Here is a 25,705-nt window from a genome sequence, read left to right as displayed (position 1 = left end):
AATATGATCCATTCAAGTTTAATATATTTAAATATTTTAAAATTTATAAAATTATTATCCAAAGGAAATGTTGATTAGATTTGATAATGGGAATTTCATGTACTGGACTGGAAACTATAGTTTGATTATATCTATTTCAGTTGAGGTTATTGTTACTTTTTGTGTGAATTAGTGGTAATTATATTTTTTTTGTGTAAACAAACGTTAACGTTTTCATTCAGGGCAATTTCCCCTGCACCATATCAATTCTAACAATGATAGGATAATTTTGGAAATTTGAGAAAATGATAGGGTGCAAGTTAGAATTGATATGGTTGAGAAAGAAATTGCCTTCATTCAGTCTGTTTGCTGTTCATTTCTCTTGGGCTGATCTAAACACAAAATTCATTCCAAATTAAAAAAATTAATCAATGTAACCAAGTTTGGGCTGACACAAAACTGTTAGATAGCCCAAACCAACATCGGTTTTCATCATACCATTTTCTTAGTGTTAATTTTCCGACAAAAAAATGGAGCATTCTAGGAAAATGTGCTTCCTTCTAGTGTGCTTCTCTTAATTTAGACACACATTACACGTGGCAACAGATAAACATTATCACGTCAAAACCAGAACACGTGTCGCAGGATTTCCAGAACGTCCCTCACATTCTTTTTTTCTCTTTTTTCGCTGTAGCTATGGTGCAATCCAATCCCATTAAATCTTAAGTTGATGTCAAGGTGTCCCAAACAGTTTTAAGTCCAAAAACAAAGACAAGGCATAGAAACAAAGCAACAACGTTGCGATGCAGTCAAGATTGGTAGAAGCAACAAGAAGAGCTTCTTCTGCGTTATCATCAACCACTCGTTTTACTCTAAAACGTGGATTTTGCTCCGGCACTCGAAGTCGGACTGCAGACCCTGAAATTCATTCCGGGGAACAAGAAGCTGGGCCAAGAGTTCACAGGGGACAACCCCAAGTAAGTGATAACATTCATTCTCTCTGTCTCGAAGGGTTTCAAATTTTCACGTACTTTTGGTATGCGTATTGCAGGGTATAAGTACAAATGATAATGCTAAGAATGCCGAGATTGCTGAAACAGAACGCAGAGCAAGCAAAGCACACGAGATGTTGAAGTCTCCAAAATCTCCATGTGAACCTTTCCCGAAACTGAAGAGCGAGGGGGTGAACCAGCGATTGGACCCAAACATTCAGCAGAAACGGGAGCATAGTTGGAAAGGTTTTGAAGATTTGAGCTGTGCTGGCCTTGATGGAAGTCCGTGGCCGGAGGATGAAAACAAAGGAAAAGAGGACGATAAAGATTACTATAAGCACCATAAAGCATCTCCCTTATCGGAGATAGAGTTCGTGGATTCACGGAAGCCGATATCTCGAGCCTCTCATAAGACTGCAGATTCTGGACGAGGCGTCGATGTCATTGGGTGGCTACCGGAGCAGATGGAGACAGCGGAGGAGACGCTGCTGAGGGCCGCGGAGATGTGGCGGCAACGGGCCATGTGCGGTGACCCTGATGCACCTCATTCGAGGGTTCTGAGGGCTCTTCGTGGGGAGGAATTCTGAGAATCATAGCAAATCAAATGTGTACTTATTTTAATCATACTGAAATAAGAGAAGTTGAGTGTGCACATAATACTCTCTTGACAAAAATTCACCATTTGTAAAATAACAACCCTCTTTTAAAGAAACAATCATATTACAAATGTTTTTAATAATAAAATATTTAATTGAAATATAAATTGTTAAAAAAATTGATGAGTATATTGAATAGAAATTATATGTACACTCCGTTATATCATTAAAACAAAAATGATACTTTCACAATCTATAGAAATGATATGGACGTTCCGTTATATTATTAAAACAAAAATGATATTATAAATTGTTTTATGTCAGATAAATTAAGAATTTTGAAATAAAAATATAATAAAAAATAAATTTGTAATTAAATATATTTTAAAATATTAAAATAACAATATTTAGAGATATATTAAGAAAATTAATAGTATCTTGCGCCTGTATTTTTGTCTTTTATTTAATTTTTATAATTGTTTTTTATTTAATTTTTATAATGATAGAAATTTAATATAGAGAAATAATTTGAATGAGGAGTTGAAATAAAAAATAAATAAAAAATGGAATTTAGAGTAATTGAAAATGAAATTATTTTATTTACTTTTAGATGAATTAAAATTGAAAGGAGAAAATAAAAATAGAGTGCAGTGTCTGATCTCATTTAAAATGACAAATACTTTATTATATTAATAAAATTAAATAAGGGTGGAACTCTGTTGTCCACTAGCGTACTAAATCAGGTCCTGGTTTCTTCACATATGAGGCGTACTAAATCAGGTCCTAGTTTCTTCTCATATGAGGAAGTCTTTTATAGCAACAATAATCTGCATATTTACTTGAAAGTTTTTAAAAATTTAAAATAATAAACATGGAAATAGATGCCCAATTGTCTCTCATTATCCTTCAGTTCTAGTGAAAAATAATATAGAGTTTAAATGTCTTCTCTATAGTGATGGTATAACTGAGAGTTAGATCCTTGGAATCCAAATAAACTTTCAAATTTATGTAACTTCTCCTTAGTCGGTCGTTCACTTTTTTCCTCACCTCTACTCGCTTTATTTCTCGGTCTTCTCGTAATCTATACTCCTCGGCTTTCGGCCTTCTCGTAAATATCGAATAAAGGTATCTGTAGACGACACTTCGACGCTCAAGTCAGTAAAGGTATTCAACACTCGATTGTCAGAGTACTGTATCTGATGATGATATGTGTGCTATTTATATTACCTTAGTGAACTTTTTTTATTAGGTCAGATTAGGGAGTTGGATTGCGTTTATGGCTACTTTACCTAGTCCTTAATCGTGAATTAACTTCATTGATTCTATTTAAGTGTAACTGAAATTGAAATGTCGGTTGACCCATTAAAGCAGACCGTGATGTCGGTCGGTCCAGTGATGGAGGCTGAGACATGTAATCAGTCGTTCAACTCTCGCCAATACACTTAGCTTCACTAACTCTGCTTGAGCGTACCTGGATTTGAGATGTCGGTCGACCCATTGAAGCGGACCATGATATCGGTCAGCCCAATGATAGAAACTGAGACATGTAATCAGTCGTCCGACCGTCACCGGTACAGTAATATTAATAATAAATGTAAAAAATAATTAGTAGTAATAATAGGATAAAAATAGTGTGTTAAGCTTCCCACCTACACATTTAACTGTCCACAGTATATTTAACCTTTTGTTTTATTTGAAAATATCTAAATAAACATTTTATTTGTCATCCAAGAAATATATTATGTAGGTAAGAAAATTATTAAAACAAACAATTTTTAAAAACAATTACACACACGGTTCTTGTATAATTGTCATAGAAAGAGTTATAAAAATTGTGTAATATGAGTTCTTTAAAGAAGTTTTTATAACAGTTTTTTTATTATTTTTATAATTGGTATAGAAAATAAAACTTTCTAACAAAAGTTAAAGAGTAAAATTTGGTCATAAATGTAGAACATTTACAAAATATTAGGAGTACTAAGAGTTTAATTAGATAGCAAGTTCAAGCACATATATTCGTCTTTAATCTTAATTGACCAAATCATATGTGATCAAATTTTAGTTTTAATTTTTAAAAATATTTATGAAAATACTCGTTCAAACGTACTCTACCTAGAAAATATATTTATATTTGGAGAATTCTGACTTAATCTAAATGTCGGTATTATTTAGCTAAATTTATTATACTACAACTTTAATTCTGATAGTTTATTTTGTATGGAATAAAGTACATATAGACAAGAATAAGGAACCAGTTATTGACTCATAATAGCAGTATATAAGACTTTTTAATTAACTTTTGTATTGTAGTGATGTTTTGCTATTAATTAACATGACCATGTAAACACCATAGTCTCCGTCAATGTCAACTCAATTAATCACCGCAACTGCTGGAAGTAAGTGTAATAAATATAACAGAAAACACAACACTTTTACGGGAATAGCTTTCATAAAGTGTTGTTACAAGAAGAACAAGAACTTTAAAAAAAAAAAATTAAAAAAGGAGAATGATGGAGAAACTCAAGTTGAAATGATAATTAATAATATTTTTATAACTGATATAGAAAGAGAAAAAATTATAAAATTGGTGTAAAAATAAATATAATGTGGTAAATGGTGTTTTTGCAGTGATTTTCAGTCCTAACAAATATTACTAGTGTAAGAATATTTTTGGAGGAAGGCATTTATTGGAAACTGGTTAATCTGGTTTGCAGATATGATGTAATTAATAAAAGCAAAGTAACTCGGTGGAAATTAATTGATACCTCCACATGCATGCCGACCACATTTATACACTTATACCTACACTATGCGCAAAACATTAATTCATTTACAGGTGCCTTCCCACTTTTCTTTTCAAGCTTTATTTAATTAAAAATTATCCACAACCGATAAGTTTTTTCTTAAATATTAGAATATATTTATTTTAAAATATTACTTAATGATTTTTTTCCAAAAAAAAACTTATAAAAAATGACAAGGACTTATGGGCGAAAATATGAAAATGTCGTCTCCTCAACCACCAGCTGAAAGACGGAGGAACATATGAAGGAAGATAACCTTCAAAAAGTCAACTTTAAGCTACCCCACCTCGTTATCCACGTAGAATACCTTTAAGGTTTTCATTAAGGATTATACATTCTTATCATCAATAAAAACAAATAAAGGAAAAGATAAATGGGTATATTAGTGAAAAATGTGTAAGTTGTACTAAAACTTTTAGGTATAATATCATACTTATATTAAAAATTATGCATAAATCGATATAAAAGTTTGTAGGGGCTTCTTTAATTAAATGACTTTCTTCCTTTCCAAAAGAATGAAAGAGAGAAAAAAAAAAAAAAAAAGAGGATGCATCCTCAAATTATAACTTCTTTAGATAGACAAGTGCAAGTAGGTATACTTGATTTAACATTCACTACACAAACAACCACTCTTTTCTCATACTTATTATTTATAATTTCTCCTCCTTTCATGCAATGAATTAAAACATTGATACGCACAATCTTTTTAGAACACGAAAACAAATTCTGATGAATCTTCGGTTTGGAACCATCACAAGTATGCATTAACTTCAAGTGTATAGCTAGGAACTAATAATAATAACACTTTTATCATCATTATTATTAAATGTTACGTGACGTAAACATTATACTAGATAGCTGTTCTCACCAAACTACTGATATTAGCTTAATGAACGCATGGATTTAAGTCTGTGCATTTAGTGTTTTTTTCCGAACAAAAATAAGATAAAAAATAAGATTTTAAAAACTGTTGAATAATTGAAAATGTTGGTTTATTTATCCATTACATCATTTATCTCTTATTCAATTACAGTATATTATTTATCCTTTTTCTTCCTTCCTTTTATCCTAGAATGCTACTATATTTTTTTTCACATTCTACTTAAGAACTAATAATATTATTATTTTATTTCAATTTTTTTATATTAATTTTTGTTAGTTAAATATAATATTTTATTATTAAAAGGAATTATAAGGTGAAAGTAAGAGAAAAGTGGATACGAAAGAATTATTATTGTTTATTCTATTTGTGTAGCGAGTATATAAAGAGCATCAACATGTGGCAAGCTTCATTGCTTTCCCTTCTTAGCTCTTTCTCTTCTGTTTTTGTTTGGTTTGGTCTACATATTCTGTGTTTGAGTTAGAGAAAGAGGATAAAGCAATGGAAGGTATCTCTGTGGGGTTGAAGAAGTACTGGAGGAGAAGCATAGGGGGATACCAAAGACTGCATGGGTGGGAAGAACGTGAGAGAGAAACGGTTCAGCTTGGAGATAACAGAAGAAGAAGATGGCGCATAAAGATCAATCGTAAGATGAAAATCCGCAAAATCTCTTCCCCGAAGAAGTTGGTGCTGTGGGTCAGAGACGCCTACATGAGGATGATGCTGGGTCTGGCTAGCTCCATGGGTGCCTCTGCCGTCGGCTACGGCGCCGGCGACTCTACCTCCACCACCGGCGGCTTCGGGAGGGGCCCACCGCCGAAGGAGTACGACCAGAAGATGATCGTTCATATGTACAAGTCCTTGATTATGGCACAGGGACAGCTGCTGCCACGAGATCCAACACCCAACGGTATCACCACAATGGTTACCACGTTCTCATGATTTCTTTTTAATTACAAAAACACGCTTTATCTTTATTTCATTTTTAAGGATTTGTATGGAAATAGTATAATTGAAAAAAAAAACTACTTTTACAGTTTTTTTTATACAATATGATAAAGAGAAAAAAAAATGAAAAAAAAAACTATATTTTTAAGTATCAAAATAAATAAATAAAAACATTCTCTTAAAAGCTAAGCTGGCCTTAACTTGTCCTTGACGCAAACGCGGATCTATTGGGAATGTTTGGCATAGACCCAATAAACAGTAATGGGATCGGGTTAGTCCTTCTCAAGGGTCTATTTATAGGCTATTTAAGTGTTTTTTTCAACGAGTCCTTGCGCTAGAAACACTGGAACTTTATCTCTATTCTATCTTAATGATATCATGGCGTGGATAATCCAACTTGTGTTAGGGTTAAACAGATATAGGTTGAAACCCTGTCTTATTAAAAAAAATTTATCATAACAAATTATTTTTTCTACTAATGGTAATGGTTAGAAAATCTCTTCTTAATTTAGTGAGAGATAATGATGAAATGATCAATGATATTGGTAATTGATTAATTGAATACTTAATGATGAACATTTCAAAGTTTTGGAATTGTATCTCTCTTGAAAACTTTGAAGTTCAACGTATAAAGTTGAAGATGGTGTTTTCAAGGTATCTTGAAAATGTGAGAAATATTAATTATCCATTATCTCTTTATGAATAAGTTTTTCTCTCGTCCTCTATATAAAGGAACCTGTGAAGGAGAGAAAGACAAGCAAGGGAAAAAAGCAACATAAAGAGAAATAAGAGAACAAATATCAACCATAGATTATAAATTAGAAAGACATTGTATTTCATCCTTTTCGGTGAGATTAAGTGTTATCCTGAGAGAGTGAGAGAAACCAATATTGTAATCATACTCTCATAGTAAAGACATTTTTTGGACTAGGTCATGTGAATTTTACTTTTCAAGTTGAGGATTTTTGCGTTAAAATTTTCAGTATCATTTTCTTTTTTGTTTTTTTCGCGTAGATTTCACCATCTTTGTTAATATTTGCACATTTTATTATCACCATTTTTGTATAATAAAATGTTTGGTATTCTTAAAGTGTAACGTTATTTTATCATTTTTTTATTAAACAGTGTTATTTTGTTATTATTATATACAATGGTTAAATATGTAAAAAATTTAAAAATATATAATGAAAAATGCTTTAAAAAATAAGGTAGAAATGTGTAAACAGTAAAGTTTAATGTCAAAATATGTGTAAAATATGCTGATTGACAAAAATGGTTTGAAATAATAAGATTTGGGTGGTAAAATCTATAAATAAACGAGTCAGTTAAGAAATAAAATATTGTCTAGTTAGATATGTAATAAATAAATAAATAAAATAGAAGATTAAGAAAAATCAAATATGAATTTAATTAAAAGAATAAAATATATGTTATTATTGACATGCATAATTATATTGTGCTTTCGTAATAAATATTAAGTCATGATACGTAATTTTTTATTTATTTACTTAAAAAATTACGATATAATTTAGTGAAAATAATCTCAGGAAATACTAAGTATTTTTCATGTTTTAGCATGGTTGAGAAATTTCCAAATCAGATACCTAATCCAATTATTTCGATTATTAACTTAACAATTCAGCTCAACCCTACAGTGTTAAGTGAAGTTCCTATTTTCTAATTTTCTCATCTTGATTTGTTTACTTTTCCTCTTCAATGACAAAATAGTTAAAAAAATATTTTTTGGTGAAATGTTAAAATAAATCAGTGAGTTGATATGTTGTTGTTATAAATCAAAATAAATAAAAATTCCGATTATACACAATATGAAAATACATTTTTATCCTTTTTTTGTCATCTCCATAAATTAATTTTTGGATTATGTAATCCGAAATACATTTGAAAAAAGACTTCCGAATTACATAATCCAGAAACAATAAGACTTCCAGATTATGTAATCTGGAAAGTAATCATACATCTGAAGAACGGCTTTCGGATTACATAATCCGGAAGCTAATTATAAATTTGAAAAATGACTTCCAGATTATATAATTCATAATTTTTATAGAAGGGCATTTTTGGAAATTTAAAAATTTATGAAGGTGAGAGAAGAAGGTATGGAGGTGCAGGAAGAAATAGTCTTGGTATAATAGGCCAATGAGCCCATTTATAAGGGAAAGTTCAATTCAAGGAGGGGTTTTGCATTATGCACCTAATGAATTTAAACCTGCAAACCCCTATACAATTTTAAATGAATAATTTGTCCTTTAGAACATTGGTCGTGCCTCACAGCGGTTCGAGATGGTGGTGTTGATTTAGTTGAAAGGAAATTGTTCACTGCAAAAATCATCCTCTACAACTCCATTTCAAACAATTATACTATTATTATTATCATCAAGTCAATATTAATCTTAATATAAACATTATCACACTCTCATCCTAAAATTACTAATGAAAGAAGAGAAAAAACTAAAAGAAAAAGAGACTCAAACTAAAAAAAATAATTGTTTAATCAATTTATTATTTTTCTTTTACTTATTATTTTTATTTTTTAATTTCAACTCATACAAAATAATTTATATATGTAAAATTATTTCTACATTTATATTAAATTTTTATCATCATAAAATTGAGTAAAATGTGGGCTAGTATATCATAATGGTAATAGTTTAAATAATTGAAAAAATTGGTTGTTGAGCTTAATTTTTTTTTTTAGTTTTAATTTTTGGATTTTGGCATAATCCAGTTCAGCGAGGAAAAGACGGGGGTTTGAAAATGGTATACGCGGGGAGTGGGGAGAGTATAAGAAGAGGAGAAGTGTTAATTGTAATTCCTGATTTAATCCAGTTTTTAGCCATTAAACAATGCCACAGTGGTAATGGTCATAAAATTGGGAATAGTGTTGTTTGTTGAAGGGTGGAGTTGTGTTTGAGTGGTGGAAAGTGGAAAGTAGAAACTGCAATCGCCAAACACTCCCTCTCCCTCCCTTATCGCCTCCTTTCCCTTCCACACCAAACGCACATTACCATTACCACTCACACATGACCTCAACAACAACAACAACAGAAGCAGAGGAAGATTAGAAAGCGCCACGGTGCGCACCTTAGCACCGCTCCGCATGGATTATTCTTCTCCCCCAATTCGCTTCCCCCCCACGCCATCCGCAACCTGAACCCTAGCGGAGGAGGGGGCAAAAACCAAAAAACAGAAATAAAATGTTTCGGATTACGAGATTCTCGGGTTTTTTCTCCGCCGCAATGTTTGTCATTGTTCTTATCGTTCTCTCCCCCTCCTTCCAATCCGAAGCAATTCGATCCTCCCACCGATTTTCCTTCCGGAAAGCCCCTCCCTTCCGTAATGCCCACGAATGCGCCTGGGTTCCCGACGAAACAAAAGGGTGCGACCCTTCTTTAGTCCACGTCGCAATAACTCTCGACGTCGAATATCTCCGCGGTTCAATCGCCGCCGTGCACTCCATCCTCCGCCATTCCCTCTGTCCGGAGAACGTCTTCTTCCATTTCCTCGTCTCCGACACGAATCTTCAAACCCTAGTGGAGTCCACCTTCCCGCACTTGAAATTCAACGTCTATTACTTCGATCCTAACACCGTCTCCCACTTGATCTCCTCCTCCGTGCGCCAGGCGCTGGAGCAGCCTCTCAATTACGCCAGGAACTACCTCGCCGAACTTCTCGAGAGTTGCGTGGAGCGAGTTATCTACCTGGACTCCGATCTTGTGGTGGTGGACGACGTGGCCAAGCTCTGGAGCGCGAGTCTGGGCTCACGCGCCATCGGCGCGCCGGAGTACTGCCACGCGAACTTCACGAAGTACTTCACGGCGGCGTTCTGGTCGGAGCCGAGTTTATCGGGGACGTTCGCGCAGCGGAGGGCGTGTTACTTCAACACGGGGGTGATGGTCATGGATCTGGTGAAGTGGAGGAAGGAGGGGTACACGAGAAGAATCGAGAGGTGGATGGAGATTCAGAAGAGTGATCGGATCTACGAGCTGGGTTCGCTGCCGCCGTTTTTGCTGGTGTTCGCGGGACACGTGGCGCCCATTGAGCACCGATGGAACCAGCACGGTTTGGGCGGGGATAACGTGAAGGGTAGTTGCCGTGGGTTGCACCCTGGTCCGGTTAGTTTGTTGCATTGGTCCGGTAGTGGAAAACCCTGGCTCCGTTTACACTCCAAACGTCCTTGCCCTCTCGATTCTCTGTGGGCTCCCTTTGACTTGTACGCACACTCTCCCTCTTAACTAAATTGTTGCTGCCTAGTACATACGTATTACACTCAATTTCTTTCTCCTCTGTCATCATTTGTCCCTAGTTAGATGTTATTATTTCTGTATTTCTTCTGTATATGCTTTTTCTGTCATTTGTATTCTATTATTTTTCCGTCATTCCTCACTTGAAAATAAAAATAAATGAAAGAAAGAAAAACTAGATCTCCCGATTTCTTCTTGTACATAAAGTGGTGTACTGTTAATTTCTTAGTAATTGGTGACATTTAGGTCCCAAGTGTGAACTGAAAATTGTTGTGAGGATTATTTATACTTGAATCTATACCAATGGAGTTTAGTAGATAGACCTGGTATCCAATAACAATTTTATTCCGTATTACATTGCATTTAGTATTTGACAGTCAGAATTTGAAAAAGATGTTCTCGCAAAGAAAATACAGTTGAGAACTAAAAACAAGAAAAACTTGAATCCATTAATACTTATGATATACGAGCTTGAAGTAGTCTTAACAGACTAAACATCGTATCATAGTATATTGAAGATCTTCTTCTAGTTACTTTTGTAATTTTTTATTTAACTTTAATATAAGTATAACCTTTTTATGAAAAATAATTTTTTATTCTTATCATTTAACATCTTATGATCTTTTCATATGATATATCATCATGTTCTACGACTCTTACATTGATACGTCTAATTTTGGTCTAATATATAAGTAGATTATTGAATTAAAGAAGTATAAAATTAAAACTAAGGTATATTTTAAATAAAAATATCAATACTTCAATATAAAAAACAGTATAAGTCATGTAAAATAGTATCTATGCTGAGGGAGAGGGAGTGCTGCTGCTTACTGGCTAAAATAGAAGTTGATGGCTAAATGAGGCATCCAATATGGCCGGCAACGCTGCTAAATTAGGCAGTAGAATAATCCAAGGAGCCTCTGCCTTTGGATTGTGTTGGCAGGTAGTCTAAGGGGAAACCATGCTTGGGTGGCAGTGGCGGAACATTTTAGCTATCTTTCAACCTTTGCGTTCTTTTTCATTGCTTGTCACTTTCGCTTTGTCCCTTGCACCGCATGCATAGCTGGCAATTCTCTGTCTTCTGTGTTCTCTTCCATCATTGGATTTATGCTTCCCACATTTTTCTATCCTACAATTAATGAAACAAAAACTGGGTCCTACTCCTATTCCTCAATCCAGACTTTGTTCGATGCTTTCATTTATTAATAAAAAATTACATAAAAGATTGTGCTGTGATAGCTAGGAGTGGAACAAATTAAGTTCAATTTTTACATCTGCTAGAATTGGATGAGGGGTCTAGGAGTCATTGTTGCTGTTAAGTGTTTTCTCACTGTCACTGAGATGTTTCGGGGTCCAATTCCGTTAATCTTAATGTTCACATCTGCCCTTTTTTTAAACATTTTCGTTGTGAAAACTGGAAAGTAAGGGGCCATTGCTTACTTGCAGGCTTTAAGAATTCTAGCATTTAGAAATTCTCTGTCGCAAAAGTTTCTTGCCGTATGAATTAAACTTTAAAAGTTAAACTTTTGAAGGTTTTTATTGACAGTTTTATGATAAATAAATAAAAACTATTGTGGTTGGCTTTCAGCATTGCTAGCTGTTGCTATATAATAATATGGTAATAAGTTAAAGTGGGGAATAAAGTCTCTCTAGATCTGCGTTGAGGTTATTAAGATAATGTACTATTCTAATGAAGGGTTAGGACATGTCTATCGATGGAGCTAAAGCTACAGGCAAAAGGTGAAAGATCAGTTTTCTTTTTAGTTGGCATTATTATAATCACAATTTGCAAACACGACTTTTTGGTTTATTTTGTACGTGTTTTGGCGGATATGAAATGTGGAGATAAGCATAAGAGGGGGCATTAGATGAGGCCAAACATTGGGATGTATTATAGTGCGATATTCGAATGGCAAAATGACAACCCAGATTGTCACTTAAGAGGAACATTGTGTTTTTGTGGCCAATGAGAAATAGGTCTTTTGTCCCAATTAAGTGTTAAAAAGATTACATCAATAATTGCCTGAACTTCTTATCAAGAATAAGTCAAAAAATTCCCGAGGTAGTGATGACTCCACTGTCACACAGTCATTTGAATGTGAATGATCACTGGAAAAGAGTAAATTACACGTGTAAAAGATTTTTCCATTTTTAAAATATAAAAATATTTTAGTATAAAAAATATATTTTATATACTTTAAAAAATGTATTGAATAAAATAAAATTTATAATAATATCATGTAACCAACTTAAGTGTTTAAAAATTATGTTAAATAAGTGATCATTGACATGAGTATGTAAAAGTTTAGATACTTATTAAGAGTGGTTGTTCATTATAGGTTTCTGTTGATTTAAATAGTTTAAAAATATATTGAATAGTTTGTATGAAAAATAAAAAAATTTACAAAAATATTTTCGAATTTAGTGTTTAAAAAATTATGTTAAATGAGTAGTTATTGACCTTAATATAATTAATTTCAATTGTAGGTATTTGCAAATAAAATAATGAATGTGAACTCTATAAATAATACGAGCCTTATATCCCGTTAGATGCAATGTCTTAGTGGCGACTTGGGCACCTACTAATCAGGAAATGAAAAGGTTCTTATACAAATTCTGATTTGATAAGCTTTCGGTTTAATATCGTTCTTATGCGAGCTAGCTTTCCTGAGAAAATTTCGATCATAATTATAGATTTTTCAAACCATATTTAACAATAATATAAAAAAGTAAATATGTAATTTAAAATATAATTATCCCCAAAAGTAATTAAGAAAATAAAAACTTAAAAATAAAATTATACATATAAAAAAGTATCCCTAAAATTATATAAAAAAATGTCTAATTATGTGATTATTAATTGTTTAACAAGTTTTGATAATTAATTGTTTCACCTAAAAAGCTAAAAAGGATGTGTTCATTCCTAAAAATATAATGTAAAAAAGTGACTGCGTGAATTATAATTAGAATAGGAAATTATAGGTACAATTATTGAAATGTAAGCATGCATTAGATTAGATGAAGAGGAGGAGACCATCTCAATCATATTTAACAATAATATAAAAAAGTAAATATGTAATTTAAAATATAATTATCCCCAAAAGTAATTAAGAAAATAAAAACTTAAAATAAAATTATACATATAAAAAATATCCCTAAAATTATAAAAAAAAATGAAAAAAATGAAAAAATGTCTAATTATGTGATTATTAATTGTTTAACAAGTTTTGATAATTAATTGTTTCACCTAAAAAGCTAAAAATGATGTGTTCATTCCTAAAAATATAATGTAAAAAAGTGACTGCGTGAATTATAATTAGAATAGGAAATTATAAGTACAATTATTGAAATGTAAGCATGCATTAGATGAAGAGGAGGAGACCATCTCAATCATTTGAGATGTTTAACAGTAAAATTCAAGGCTACAAGATATTGAAGTTAGTAACTTCATTTCTCATCTGACCTACAGAACATTGAGGGTAGGTCACAAATAATCAGAAATCAAAAACTAAAAATTATACTCATAATTGAATTTAATCTACTACATACACATCTACCTCTCAAGGAAACTTCGTCTACCACAAACTCAAGGAAATTTGAAATTCATATAATCTTCTGTTCTTCCTGAAGGAGGGTTTATGTATACCCAGAGCAAAGAAATAATAATGGAGAGCAATCCAGACCAGACATAAATGATGGTAGGAATCTTTCCTCTTCTTCCCATGAGGCCCTTTGCAAAAGGATAAAGATGGCACAAGACCCAGAAACTGAAAAACACCCCTCCTACTAGTCTGCTCCATTGTGGAAAGGGACTGTACACGGTCCTAGCTACTCCTACAGCAATACCAATGGCGTTCACCATCATAATAGTAATGGGAGGGATCATTAGAAAGCTCCACTTCACCTCATAGAGGTCAGCAAACTCATCCTCTTCATTTTCTGGAGTGGCTGACTTCGAAGTTAAAGTGAATGATATCTCCACTCCTGCTATTACCTTCAGTAACCCTTGTAAAACAGCAGCAGCGTGTGCACTTGTTCCACCAATTAGCCAGAACTGTTCATTTCTCCACCAATCATGTAGAGTGATTCCTGACCATTTGATCTCCAGCAGTGCAAGCAAACACAGTGTGATTGTGATACCCAGCAAGAATACTAAAAAAGTTACACTGAGAGATTGGACTATAAACTGACCCGAAAATAGAGACAACGCAGGTAGAAAGCAATAGACTATCAAAAACATTGAGGTGAAAGGGTACATTCCTACATTTAAGTATGCCACTCTCTGCAGGAACTTCATTCTAGGACTAGCTAATAACGCATTGTTAGCTGAAAAGAAGATTTCAACGGAACCTGTAGCCCATCGAAGCACTTGATGGAGCCTGTCTGTTAAATTGATTGGAGCTGATCCTCTAAAAGCATCCCTTTTGGTTACACAGTACACTGATCTCCACCCTCTATTGTGCATTCTGTAACCAGTTACCACATCTTCTGTGACTGAACCATATATCCATCCCACTCGTTTGCCCCATTCAGTTTTATCTTCATAGAAACAAGATATTACAGTTATTGCCTCAGCAACAGTGGCCGCATCCAATGGCTCACGAGGCACAGCAAGAGAACCTACTGGCCTTCCATGTGTTCCCTTTCCTTGCAAATCTTGAAGCAACCTTCCCTGGTATTCCGCCACAGGAATGGACGCAGCAAGAGAAGTAGAATTCCCAAATCTTTTGGGAAGAAGCAAGGACTCTATGTCTGCATCATCATCATTATGATCAAAATTTATTGGCACAGAAACTTCATCCTCTTCCTTTTTTGAGACCTTTGGTTTTCTCAGAAACAGCTTAATTTTCTTCCTGCCAAGCCACCCATGATGTTCTGTGGCTCTAGGAGGACTAAATCCATACAGAGCTGTTCTTCTGAATATGCAGCCTGTTCCCACGTACATGGGACCTTGTAAGCCATCCAGAGCTCTCATGCTCACATCAAAGAACACAGTGTTGTGATTTGCATATCTGTCACTGGGGTCAATGCCCTCAAACCTTTGAGGAAACTGAACGTAGCATATCCTATCACCACCCCTATCAAGCATAAAGCACATACCTTCTCTTAGAGCCAAGGAGTTGTAGATGTAATGATCACAATCAAGATTCAGAATGAATGGCCCATTGGACATGATGGCACTGGTGCGAACAAGAGCATTCATTGCCCCTGCTTTCTTGTTGTGGTCATATGCTGGCCTCTTTTCACGAGACACGTAAACAAGCATGGGCAACCTAATATCAACATCTGTTGCATCAATCAAGTTATCTCCATCATCTCCTGCACCAAATTCCGGTTCTGCATTTGGTGGAGCTAACATTGCCTACACAAATACCAGAAAGGATTCAGTGTTAGTCCTTTAACATTTAGGACAAGGTTAATGATGTTTTTGTCCACAAAAATGTTAAAATTTCAAGTGTTATCTCTACTAAAATTTAGTCATTTTACTTTTTAGTTCTGGTGCATAAAAATGTTAAAAAATCTCTAGTATAAATATCTACAGAAATTTTATTCGTTTGATTCTGTGTAACTAAAAACATGTACAGTGATTTTAATAAACACATTTACTAAAATATGATATTTTAGATGTCTAGAAACCTGAATTATGCCAGCATGGTCCCCCCTCGAGTGGTCTTGTTCCGCTGATGCCCAAGTTCCTGGCCAATGAGAGCCATCGGACATCCACGTAGCTTTAGGAACCTTAACGGGTTCGGAGACATTGGCATCTGTTTCCATCTGTTTCTTCTTGACTCGTAGCTCCTCATGAGCATTGTAAGCATTGGATCTTCTCCTAATGGACTCCGGCAAGGAGTTTATCCTCACTTTGAACTCATCATATTCCCTCTTCACCCTTTTCCTCTCTCTCACAAAGTCCAACCGGACCTTGTTCTTGAGGAAATCACGTTTCTGCCCAAAATAAGCTTCAGGATTTCGGGGTTCTATATGGTGCTTACGACAGAAAGGAACCCAAATTCTAGCAAAACTAGCAGTCTCAGCAAGAGCTTCAAATGTCAACAAAGCTCCACCATCATCAGACAAGTAACAGGCAACCTTCTCCACTGGATAATCAACTGCAAGGATGGAGAGAATGGTGTTGGCGGTCACAAGAGGAGGCTCCTTTTCAGGGTCTGCCGTGGAAACAAACACATCAATTCCTGGTAGATCAGATCTCCCTTTTGGGTTGCGCAGGTTTGGAGACTCAAACTGCTCTTTCAGAACAGATAGATCAGTGACTCTGTTCACGGGACACAGCTTAGGAAGCTGATCAAGAAGCCAAGAAAATGCAAACCATAGCTCACAAGTTATAGACATTGCCCACAGCCAAATCGCTTCATGGTTTGGGTGTCTTATCCTCCATGTAAGAAATAAACCCAAAGCAACAAGACGCAGCAGAATAAGCATCCTGAAATCATTAGAAACTAGTTTATTCATCAACCAAAATAGGCAAGTACAGAAATAGTTATAAGTTGCCATATTTTAAACACTGATGCAATCACAAGTATCCTATGTGATTTAAATGTTTTAATAAAAAATAATAGATATACAAACCAATGCCTTTTTCCTTTTATTGTTAATGCAGGAAAGAACCAAAACATGGAAACATGGTATGCTATGGTTAGCATATAAATAAACTAAGTCTCTTGAACATGTTTACAGTCTGATTCCTTAGCCCGCATGTATGTGAAAGAATCAAGATTTTTTTTTAAAAGTACAACCACTATTAGCATGTTGTGAAGAGAGAATGCAGAAAAGAAAGTGTGAAAAAAGGTTTAGAATTGAACTGACCTATAAGGGCTGAGAATAGCAGCTGAAACTCCAACCTTGCGGGTCAAGGGTCTCTTCGCTTTCTTTCCAAAATCCGGTGGGGGTCCAAACCCGTTAGCACCGTAACCATCTTTAGGCCACACAGCGTTTCCATAGCCATATGTCCCCTTCGTCTCAAACAGCCATCGCGTGTGGTCAAATTCCTGAGGATGATTCTGCGCTTTGAAGGACTTCACAAGAGAAAACCTCTTGTCCAACTTGACCTCCGCCATGGAAGGCAGAGGCAGAGGCTGATCATCACCCTCAGACCCCTCTCCCTCTTCATTATCTTCATCATCACTCGCATACTTATAAAGCAGTTTGCACCCAGGACACTTTCCTCCACCATTGTTCCCACCAGACTCAAAGTAACACTCCCTGCAGATCTTGAACCCGCACTCGCACGGATTACACAAGCCTTTCATTGCTTCCTCGTCGCAACCCTTATTTCCGCAAACCGACGTCGATTTCGGCAGCGCTTCGATTTCCACGGAGGAGTGGCCACGCGTCACGGAGTTGTAGCCTCCGGTGAAGATCGTGCCGGAGATGAAACTCGTGCTTCCTTTTCCGTCTTCCGAGATTGTCAGGGGCTTGCGGTCCGGCGTCGGGGGAATGTGAACGGTGTACGACACGTACTCAGAGTTCATTTCTTCGATGCCACCGCCTTTGGAAGCGCCGGCGCCAGAGAGTCTCCTACCTCCGCCGGAAGCTCTGAGAGGAGAAGTTGGGTTGTTGGTGGAGACTGAGGCGCGAGGAACGGGACTGGTTAGTCCCATGCTTCTGCGTCGTCCTCCGGACGACACCGTAATGGTGACCGGAGAGGAAGAAGGGGACGACGCCGTTTTGACCATGTTGCTAAAATGAGAAGGCGTGAGAGATTAAAGAAGGAATAGTGAGAAAACGGAAATCCTCAATGGCCTCAACATAAGCTTGTTAAGAGTGTGGAATTTGAAATTGGAGAAAGAAGCAGAAGCAGAGAAGTAGAAGTAGCAAAGAAAGGTGCAACGGTCGATTTGAGACTTAAATGCAACGGTCGATAGATCGTGACCGCTGAATTACTACATTCTGGAGTTGATAGATCTGGACCACTAATTTACTTAATAGTTGCTTTCGTTTTATAGTTTCTAACAAAGACAGATCTGGTCTGAAGGAAAACATGGAGCCAAAAATATTTAAAATTTTATTGCAACGTTTGTATTAAATAAAAGCATATCATTGTAATTAAAATACAAGAAACGCATTCCATGTTTTACTTTTTTTATACTTTAGTGATTAAAATAAAATATTATTACTGATACCATATTTTTTTCTGTATGTTTTAATTCTACAGTTGGTTTTTTAAACAATTTCAAATTCTATTTAACTTTAAATATTTCTCGTTTCCACGTATTCATATATATTTTTACAAAGCTTTTTCTTTCATTTTCTTCGTAAAAGAAATATCTAAAACAATACAATACACAAAATAACTATTTAATAGAATGATAAGTTAGTATAATCATTTTTTAGTTTTATAAGATCATATTATTTAATAACAAAAATAATATTATATATATTCTCATACAATTAAATTGTATATAATCTAATTTTGTACATGCTCCGTATACCGATTTGGTGTAATTTTTTTGGAAATTTATCAAAATGAATACAAATATTCTTTTACAAAAATGGATAAATAATGCATGGAGACTTTGAAATGGAAAAATCGAATAGTCAAACATGATTTTTGCTTAGATTTTTTACTAAAATTATCATTGAAAACACGATTTTAATATTAATTATTTTTTATTTTTTTATAGAAGTGGTGTATAAAATAGCATGATTTTCTTTTAATAAATTGAGTGAAAGTTGTATATGAATCACGACTTCTTTACTTTTTAAAATAAAAATAATACTACCATGCAAATTTTTTGACACAGAAGGCAAAGAACAAGGAGAAAGGTTTCTTATGATAAGTTAGGATATTCTCCTAAGCAACATTGTACCCAAGTCCCACATATATGTATCTCATTTTATGTGGATCCAACAAAGACATCATCATTTATAACTCTAACAAAGTCATAATCAGTGTTGTTCCTATAAAAATGAAGAAATTGTCTCTTGATGCACTATTTCCATTCATTTTATTAAAAAATATTTGAAAATAAAAAAAAGCTGTTTCAAAAATTGATAGCATATTCAGATTAATCCAATCGTTACATGAAAAGAAAAATTGTTTCAAAAAAGAACTTCAACTTTTAGTTGCCACTAATATTTACACTTTTATCACTAGATGAAGAAAGAAAATGAAAAAGATCAATAGTTCGATTAGTCCGTGTACTTGCAATAAAATAAAATAAAGTACTTTAAAATTAATACTAAAGAAATTCTAATTAATACAAAATATAAAAGTTCAATAATACATTAATAATAATATGCTAAAGTAAAAATATTTACATTTCCGTTCTAAGTATTTTAATAAAGATAATTTTGCTAAAAAGGAGAATTATTTTCCACAGTAATAAATGCTATTACTTTTCTAGAAAAAACAGACATATAAAAGAATATTAATATTAGCAAAACCCATTTTACTATCTCCCCGTTGTCATCTGATTTCTAGTTGAAATATATGAATGAATTTCACTAATATTTAATACAAACATAAATTTGAACTTAGCTAACATTTCATAAAATCTAAGTTTCGACTTTTAAACCCATGAAATATTATATTCCTATAAATAAAAATAATAACATTTAACTTTGCTGCTGTAAAATACTCATAAGGCCAAATCACTATACAATTTTGAAATTTTCTCCCTCGCGGAATATAAACAGTGGCAGAAAGCAAGCATTTAGCTTGTAAAGAGGTGAACAGAAAAAGAAAAACTGACAAAATATTAACATGCTTGATGACTTTCGGATGTATACAAGTTGCTCTTCTGCTTCGTCTTTCGTATCCTCCTGCAAGATTGTGTCTATCTAGAACTACTTTCCTTTTTTTAAAAAGAAAATTGGCCACTGCGAGATTAACTACTATTTATGTTTTACACGATGCTATGCTGTACAATGTCATACCAACTTGCCTCTCAATAAGGAGGCAAAATTGTGAGCTCAAGCACTTTAAAAACAAATTCACCGTACCTGAAGGGCATTATCATAGTTGTCTTTAAACAGAATGCAATTTGATTCACATAGAATGGAAGAATTAACATGCTGCTGGCCGGGAAAGTGGTCCGTTATATGACTAGAGGAGGATCTCTTTGAGTATCAAGAGAACTAGCATGATAAAGCACATTATAACAAGCGACGTGGCACACATAATCATCCCTCCTTTTTTCTGCGTTCTTTCTGCCTGCAATGCACAAAGTATATGTTTAAAATGATGTTAACAGGCTAAACAGCAGCTAAAGATTCCGAAAGAAAAGCACTCCAATTTGCAATCATAAAGACTGAGTAAGGTCTACTCAAGAAAGTAATAGCATGAGAGAAAACAGAACCTTTTGCAACTGCTCAAGGCCATCTTCAACGGACGTAGAAACACTCTGAATGTTGTAGTCAATTCTGTCCACAATTGTTCCCTGCATGAATACCAGCTTCATGAGTCACCTTTTTATTCTAGAAATCCATTTTATACAAGGGTGGTGGAGCATTCACCTGGTCTATCACTAGGACCGAGAGATCCTTCATGATTTGGGCAAGTTCATGAACTGACTTAACAACCTACAGCAAATTTTACTTAGTAAGACATGGTACACAAAGTGATTAGTCTTCAAGCAACACACCGAATGCATTCAAATTGCCTGTTCAATTTCTCTCTCCCTTTCCACTGAGAACTGCTCACTTTTCTTTAGCTTTGTCATTTGCTCTTCACTAAAACCCTGGAGTTAATCAAATAACAAATATCATTATCTCTTACTTTGGATATAAATTCATCCAGGATGAAGAAGAATGTAAGTAAACATTTCATATCATTTAATGTTCCTTTTAAACTGTCAACTTCATTGTAATGATAGAATGTTGTCCAGAGAGACAATTTCATCAGAAGTAAAATGAACCTAATGAATCAAGCTATTCCTTTCAAGAGAAACATCATTTCAGATTCAAATAAGTGGTAAATATATCCTTATATTTTTGTTAATTCAAGAAATGGTGAAGTCCTCCACACACCTACACCCCTTTTACAACAGACAAGGTTGAACGCTAAAAGGCATGGACACTACAAAATACTAGCCAGCCAAATCATGTGTTGTACACATTTTCATGTAAGACACTGCATAAATACATTGAATACTTTTGGTTTCATCTTTACAGGTTTTAATTCTATTTTTAAAACCTTTTTTGCCAATACAAATTGGACACTGAAATAATTGGATAAATTTAACATATTATTATTTTTACAATGAATGATGATCATTTTTAAAACATGAGTTCTCTCTTGTGATCAAAGATTTTTAATATATGTTAATTTAGATTAAATTTTATACGTTATATTATACCTATGTTGTGTCTTACAATTTTTAAAATTTGCCGTATGTCCATGGCATATAGTATTCATGTTACATGTCTTATTCATTATTCATCCTTTCTGAATTGACAAGGCAGAAGAGATCACTGCATATGGGCAGAAATCTAGTAGTTTCATCATTAGAATTTTGCATCAATAATTGCTAGGAAAGAAAATAAATCACCACTCATCACTTGGTAGATAAAAATAAATGCATCCTACACACTGTTAGAATAATATGAAATATATCAATAATACCTTTAATTAATTTTAAGAGTAAGTATCTTACAGTTAATTGACATTTCTTTATCATCTCAATGATTGGTTTTATATTTCCTTTATTATCTCATTTTCTTTTTTATTTAACTGGGGTTCAGAATTTGGTACAAGTACAAGGGGTTCATCATTTGTACCGTAACCATTACATTATACTCACTGCAAACAGTTTTTAATTTATCCTTCTCCTCCCTCAGTACCTACGTCTCCTATAATTGTTTACACAGCATACGGTATCTTAAAAAATATGGTCCTGCCAGATAAATTAGTTGCCAAAAAGAACGCATACCACATCACTGAATTCATCATCATGTGATCCAAATTTACTCCCGTTAAAGTTCATCTCCAAGTCAACCCCGTCATAACCCTGCATGATTACACACAAAGATAGACATTAGGGAAGCGACATAAAAACTAACACAAAAAATAACACCGCAGTCCCACTGATGCAGCAGACACAACAGAATCAGGATATAAATTCAAGCATTTGAATACCAATAGAGTTAACAATAGAAAGAAAATAAATCAAGAAATGATACAAAAGTAGATTGATAGGTTATCAAACAGAGAATCAGACCAACAAAAGTGGCGGCATACAGAAGATTTTGGAGTGGAAAATAAGCTACACATAAAAAGTCGCAACCTCTTTTTGTTGTTGTAAACGTTTTAAATATGCTGACTGCTTTCGCCGAAGATCCATTGATAGGTTCTGAAGGTCTGTAGCAAGGGAACGCTGCCAAAAGTAGATACAAAAGAGCCAATCATACCAATCTCAAGTTAAAAGCAAAACTGGTATATTATAAATTGACTAAAATTTTGAGCAAGCAACCAAGATCGAAGTAAAGTCTTGTCTATTTAGAAACCACTTCTCACCAAAGAAACCATTTTCAAAATAAAGAGTGTAAAATCATTGTGATGAAACTAACATTATATTTGGATGAGGGATTATAATGGGAAAATAGAACGAGGGGAAAGCCTTGATTAGCCATTCTCTTGTCGGGGTAACCTAAAAGTAGGGAAGGAAATGAAGATTTTTCACACACCCCTCCTTACTTTTCTAAGGTGAAAAAGTATATGAAGTTAAATTACATTAGGGTTTTTTTTCAAAAAATAGAGGGGTGAAATAATAAATTTATATTGTTTTTAATAATTTTCTTTTCACTATCCCCTTATTTCCTTTACCTGGTGAATTGGTAACATTCAAACATGAATAGGGGGGTTCACCCTACACTTTCCCTGTCCTTTAACCCTCTTAAACACCCAACAACAAAATCCAAATGAGGATAACACGTAACTTCACATCACATACAGTACTACATGAAAAACAAGGAGAAACAAGAAAAATATATGAATAGGCCTTCAAACGATGGGAGAGACTAAGGCAAAATAAGGCCTCATAATCATAGTCAAATAGATGATAAACTCTACGCAATAGCTTATATATCTTTAAAACAGTCACCAGAGTCCTGAACTGACTGAGAGCAAGCAGAGCTTGGGCTACCTACTCATCGACAAACTAACTTGTAACTTCCTTTTTTGCACCCAAAACAAATAATTGCCGAAGAACCTATATCGACCTTAAGAACAGGAAGTCAATAACAGGCAACCTCAACTGAAGAAAAAGCTAAAGTCTGAACAAATTAGTTTGCACGGCATATGATAGAATGATAGTACATAATACTTCTACAGCAAAATTACCCTACCTGTACATTTTTTCTAACATTAGAATCCTCAGATGATCCGCTAGCAGCAGAAAGTCTTTTCAGCCTCACTTCAGACTTTCTAAGAAGAGATGTAATTTCCTGGGTGAGTGTCTCAATAAGACGCTGATCCTCTTTGTCATCCCCAAAGGAAGGCATCAAGGCCTTCGAATGAGCTTTAGTTAACTCAGAAATTTTAACCCGAGCACGTTGTATAGCCGTAGCTATTTCTTCAGAATCATCCACCCAAGACGGTGGCAACCCCACAGTAAACGCATCCCTAACATTTTAAAGGCGTTATTAACTATCAAATGCAACAGCGTTCAACACCTAGGTTTAAGGCACTTACACATAGGGCATCGCTATTATGCATGTGAATATACGAAATTAAAGCCCAAAAAGACTTTTGCAGAAACGAAATGGAGTGTGACTTGGTGAAAAGGGAAAACCTAGAGGTGGATGGGTCCTCGGTGCTTAAAGGAGCATAGGATGATCGATTGGAAGGAAGAAGTGAAACCATTTCAATGACGGGACCGGTGGAAGAAGCAGATGCGGAGGAGGAGAGAGGAGCACGCACGCTCTTCACGGCGTCTCTGTGCTTCCTAAACTCCACAGTTCGATTTCTCGTCGCCATTGAATCCTATTTCAAGTAACCACACTCTCTGCTTTCCCTGCAAAACTACCAGCAACAAAAATGGTACCAGCTTTTCAGATTAAGAGTCACTAACAAGGGTTATATTAGTAAATTAACACATCCGTAAGTACCTTACTCTATAAGATATTGAACTTTCAAGCATGTTTTACCTCAGAAGAATATTGGTTAACGTGTTCTTAATTATTCGGGTTTTTTTTCTTAATTTCTCTTTATTTTAAATTTTATTTTTATCTCATAAAAACTGTAAATTTTAATTGGTCTATATACGTTTGTAATTCTTGAAATATACGCTTTAAATTTTTAAATTAAAATATATACAATTTTATTAATTTTGAGTAATTAATTAAAAATAGAAAAATAATATAATTTAAATATATACATATAATTTAATAAAAAATAGTATTAAAAATTATGTAGCCATTATTTTGTAAAAATATAATTTATTTAATCATTTTGAAATTGTACCGGGATGACCGACCGGTCTTGTGAACCAGTCAACCCATGTGTCAAGACCATACTTTAAGGTAGGAGGTCGATCGTGCATCGCACGTGGCCGACCAACATGAGGTGCTCAAGTCAAAGGTTGACCCAATTAGCAAAGGTTAACCTGTGGTTAGGAAACGACCTAATCCAACCCTAATCGCTAAGTAACCCCCTAATCCGGCCCAACAGCGAGGGTCCATCAAGGTAATATAAATATCACGCATTCCAAGAAAGAAGGTACGTCATTATCTACAGTATTCTAGCCAGCCGAATACGATACCCCACTGACTTGAGCGTTGGAGTGCCATCTGCAGGTACCCCACCCGCCTGAGGAGTCATCCAGCGAGAAGAACCGAAGGAGGAAGTGAGATACGACCGACCGAGTGACATCTGAAGACAATAGTTCTCCTAGTCCCCAACCTAGTTCGAGAACAATTGGCGCCCACCGTGGGGTCGAGGAGATCTAGCAGAGACCACAGCAGTAGATGGTATCAACCCGCAGCATGGCAAGCATGATCGAAGCAGATCAAACAGCAATGATGATGGCCCTTCAGAAGGAACTAGCAGAGATGAAGAAGGCGCACGAGGAAGCCGCTAAGAAGAATGAGGAGGAAATCAAAAACCTCCAAGAAGAGAACAAGCGGATGAAGAAACTGGTCGAGGGGGTGCCGTCCCTTGCCATGACTAATCAGGCCGGCAGGTCCCACGCCACCGGGGTCGGCATCCAAGCCGAGAAAGACACCAAGAATGACTTCACTCTGGAAATGGATGGAGAGTCCCATCCCAGCAAGACAATCAACACTA

General features: G+C 34.7%; 5 protein-coding genes across 6 annotated transcripts; 3 read left to right on the top strand and 2 right to left on the bottom strand.

Moving 5' to 3' along the window:
- The first annotated feature begins 684 nt into the window (after positions 1–684).
- Positions 685–1,693, top strand: LOC137816235 (GATA transcription factor-like protein). The gene is made up of 2 exons (XM_068619310.2): positions 685–956; positions 1,031–1,693. Exons 1-2 carry the CDS (start codon positions 783–785, stop codon positions 1,556–1,558), a joined length of 702 nt encoding a protein of 233 aa, XP_068475411.1. The 5' UTR covers positions 685–782; the 3' UTR covers positions 1,559–1,693.
- A 3,955-nt stretch (positions 1,694–5,648) lies between these two features.
- LOC137816093 (uncharacterized) lies at positions 5,649–6,304 on the top strand. The gene has a single exon (XM_068619188.2). It carries the CDS (start codon positions 5,753–5,755, stop codon positions 6,191–6,193), a length of 441 nt encoding a protein of 146 aa, XP_068475289.1. The 5' UTR covers positions 5,649–5,752; the 3' UTR covers positions 6,194–6,304.
- Positions 6,305–8,932: 2,628 nt separating this feature from the next.
- On the top strand, positions 8,933–10,636 carry LOC137814777 (putative galacturonosyltransferase-like 7). Its single transcript, XM_068617678.2, has one exon. The coding sequence runs from the start codon at positions 9,415–9,417 to the stop codon at positions 10,450–10,452; it is 1,038 nt and encodes a 345-aa protein (XP_068473779.1). The 5' UTR covers positions 8,933–9,414; the 3' UTR covers positions 10,453–10,636.
- A 3,166-nt stretch (positions 10,637–13,802) lies between these two features.
- CSLD5 (cellulose synthase-like D5) lies at positions 13,803–18,377 on the bottom strand. The gene is made up of 3 exons (XM_068617677.1): positions 17,287–18,377; positions 16,099–16,903; positions 13,803–15,823 (listed from the first exon to the last, which is right to left on the bottom strand). The coding sequence occupies exons 1-3, from the start codon at positions 18,153–18,155 to the stop codon at positions 14,048–14,050; spliced, it is 3,450 nt and encodes a 1,149-aa protein (XP_068473778.1). The 5' UTR covers positions 18,156–18,377; the 3' UTR covers positions 13,803–14,047.
- Positions 18,378–19,982: 1,605 nt separating this feature from the next.
- LOC137814778 (syntaxin-43) lies at positions 19,983–24,526 on the bottom strand. 2 transcript variants are annotated; one of them, XM_068617679.2, is made up of 8 exons: positions 24,213–24,526; positions 23,767–24,043; positions 22,707–22,796; positions 22,353–22,430; positions 21,084–21,161; positions 20,938–21,003; positions 20,781–20,861; positions 19,983–20,635 (listed from the first exon to the last, which is right to left on the bottom strand). In XM_068617679.2, exons 1-8 carry the CDS (start codon positions 24,395–24,397, stop codon positions 20,528–20,530), a joined length of 963 nt encoding a protein of 320 aa, XP_068473780.1. In that variant the 5' UTR covers positions 24,398–24,526; the 3' UTR covers positions 19,983–20,527. The 2 variants fall into 2 exon arrangements, with proteins under 2 accessions (XP_068473780.1, XP_068473782.1); XM_068617681.2 differs by having other exon boundaries at positions 24,113–24,473.
- Between the last annotated feature and the right edge of the window lie 1,179 nt (positions 24,527–25,705).

This window comes from Phaseolus vulgaris, chromosome 1, assembly GCF_051622355.1.
Source record: "Phaseolus vulgaris cultivar YP4 chromosome 1, ASM5162235v1, whole genome shotgun sequence".
NCBI classification, from domain to species: Eukaryota; Viridiplantae; Streptophyta; class Magnoliopsida; order Fabales; family Fabaceae; genus Phaseolus; species Phaseolus vulgaris.
The sequence above is the reverse complement of the archived record's forward strand: the minus strand, read 5'-3'. Positions and strand labels throughout refer to the sequence as shown.

Excerpts from the sequence above, each read along its gene's own strand:
- LOC137816235 (XM_068619310.2), top strand. The coding sequence starts at position 783 with ATGCAGTCAAGATTGGTAGAAGCAACAAGAAGAGCTTCTTCTGCGTTA. Across the intron at positions 957-1,030 it reads TTCACAGGGGACAACCCCAA|GGTATAAGTACAAATGATAA; the intron begins GTAAGTGATAAC and ends TGCGTATTGCAG.
- LOC137814778 (XM_068617679.2), bottom strand. The coding sequence starts at position 24,397 with ATGGCGACGAGAAATCGAACTGTGGAGTTTAGGAAGCACAGAGACGCC. Across the intron at positions 22,431-22,706 it reads GTTTACAACAACAAAAAGAG|GGTTATGACGGGGTTGACTT; the intron begins GTTGCGACTTTT and ends GTAATCATGCAG. Across the intron at positions 21,162-22,352 it reads ATGATGAATTCAGTGATGTG|GGTTTTAGTGAAGAGCAAAT; the intron begins GTATGCGTTCTT and ends GATTAACTCCAG.
- LOC137814777 (XM_068617678.2), top strand. The coding sequence starts at position 9,415 with ATGTTTCGGATTACGAGATTCTCGGGTTTTTTCTCCGCCGCAATGTTT.
- CSLD5 (XM_068617677.1), bottom strand. The coding sequence starts at position 18,155 with ATGGTCAAAACGGCGTCGTCCCCTTCTTCCTCTCCGGTCACCATTACG. Across the intron at positions 16,904-17,286 it reads GCTATTCTCAGCCCTTATAG|GATGCTTATTCTGCTGCGTC; the intron begins GTCAGTTCAATT and ends TAATGATTTCAG. Across the intron at positions 15,824-16,098 it reads ACCATGCTGGCATAATTCAG|GCAATGTTAGCTCCACCAAA; the intron begins GTTTCTAGACAT and ends GTATTTGTGTAG.
- LOC137816093 (XM_068619188.2), top strand. The coding sequence starts at position 5,753 with ATGGAAGGTATCTCTGTGGGGTTGAAGAAGTACTGGAGGAGAAGCATA.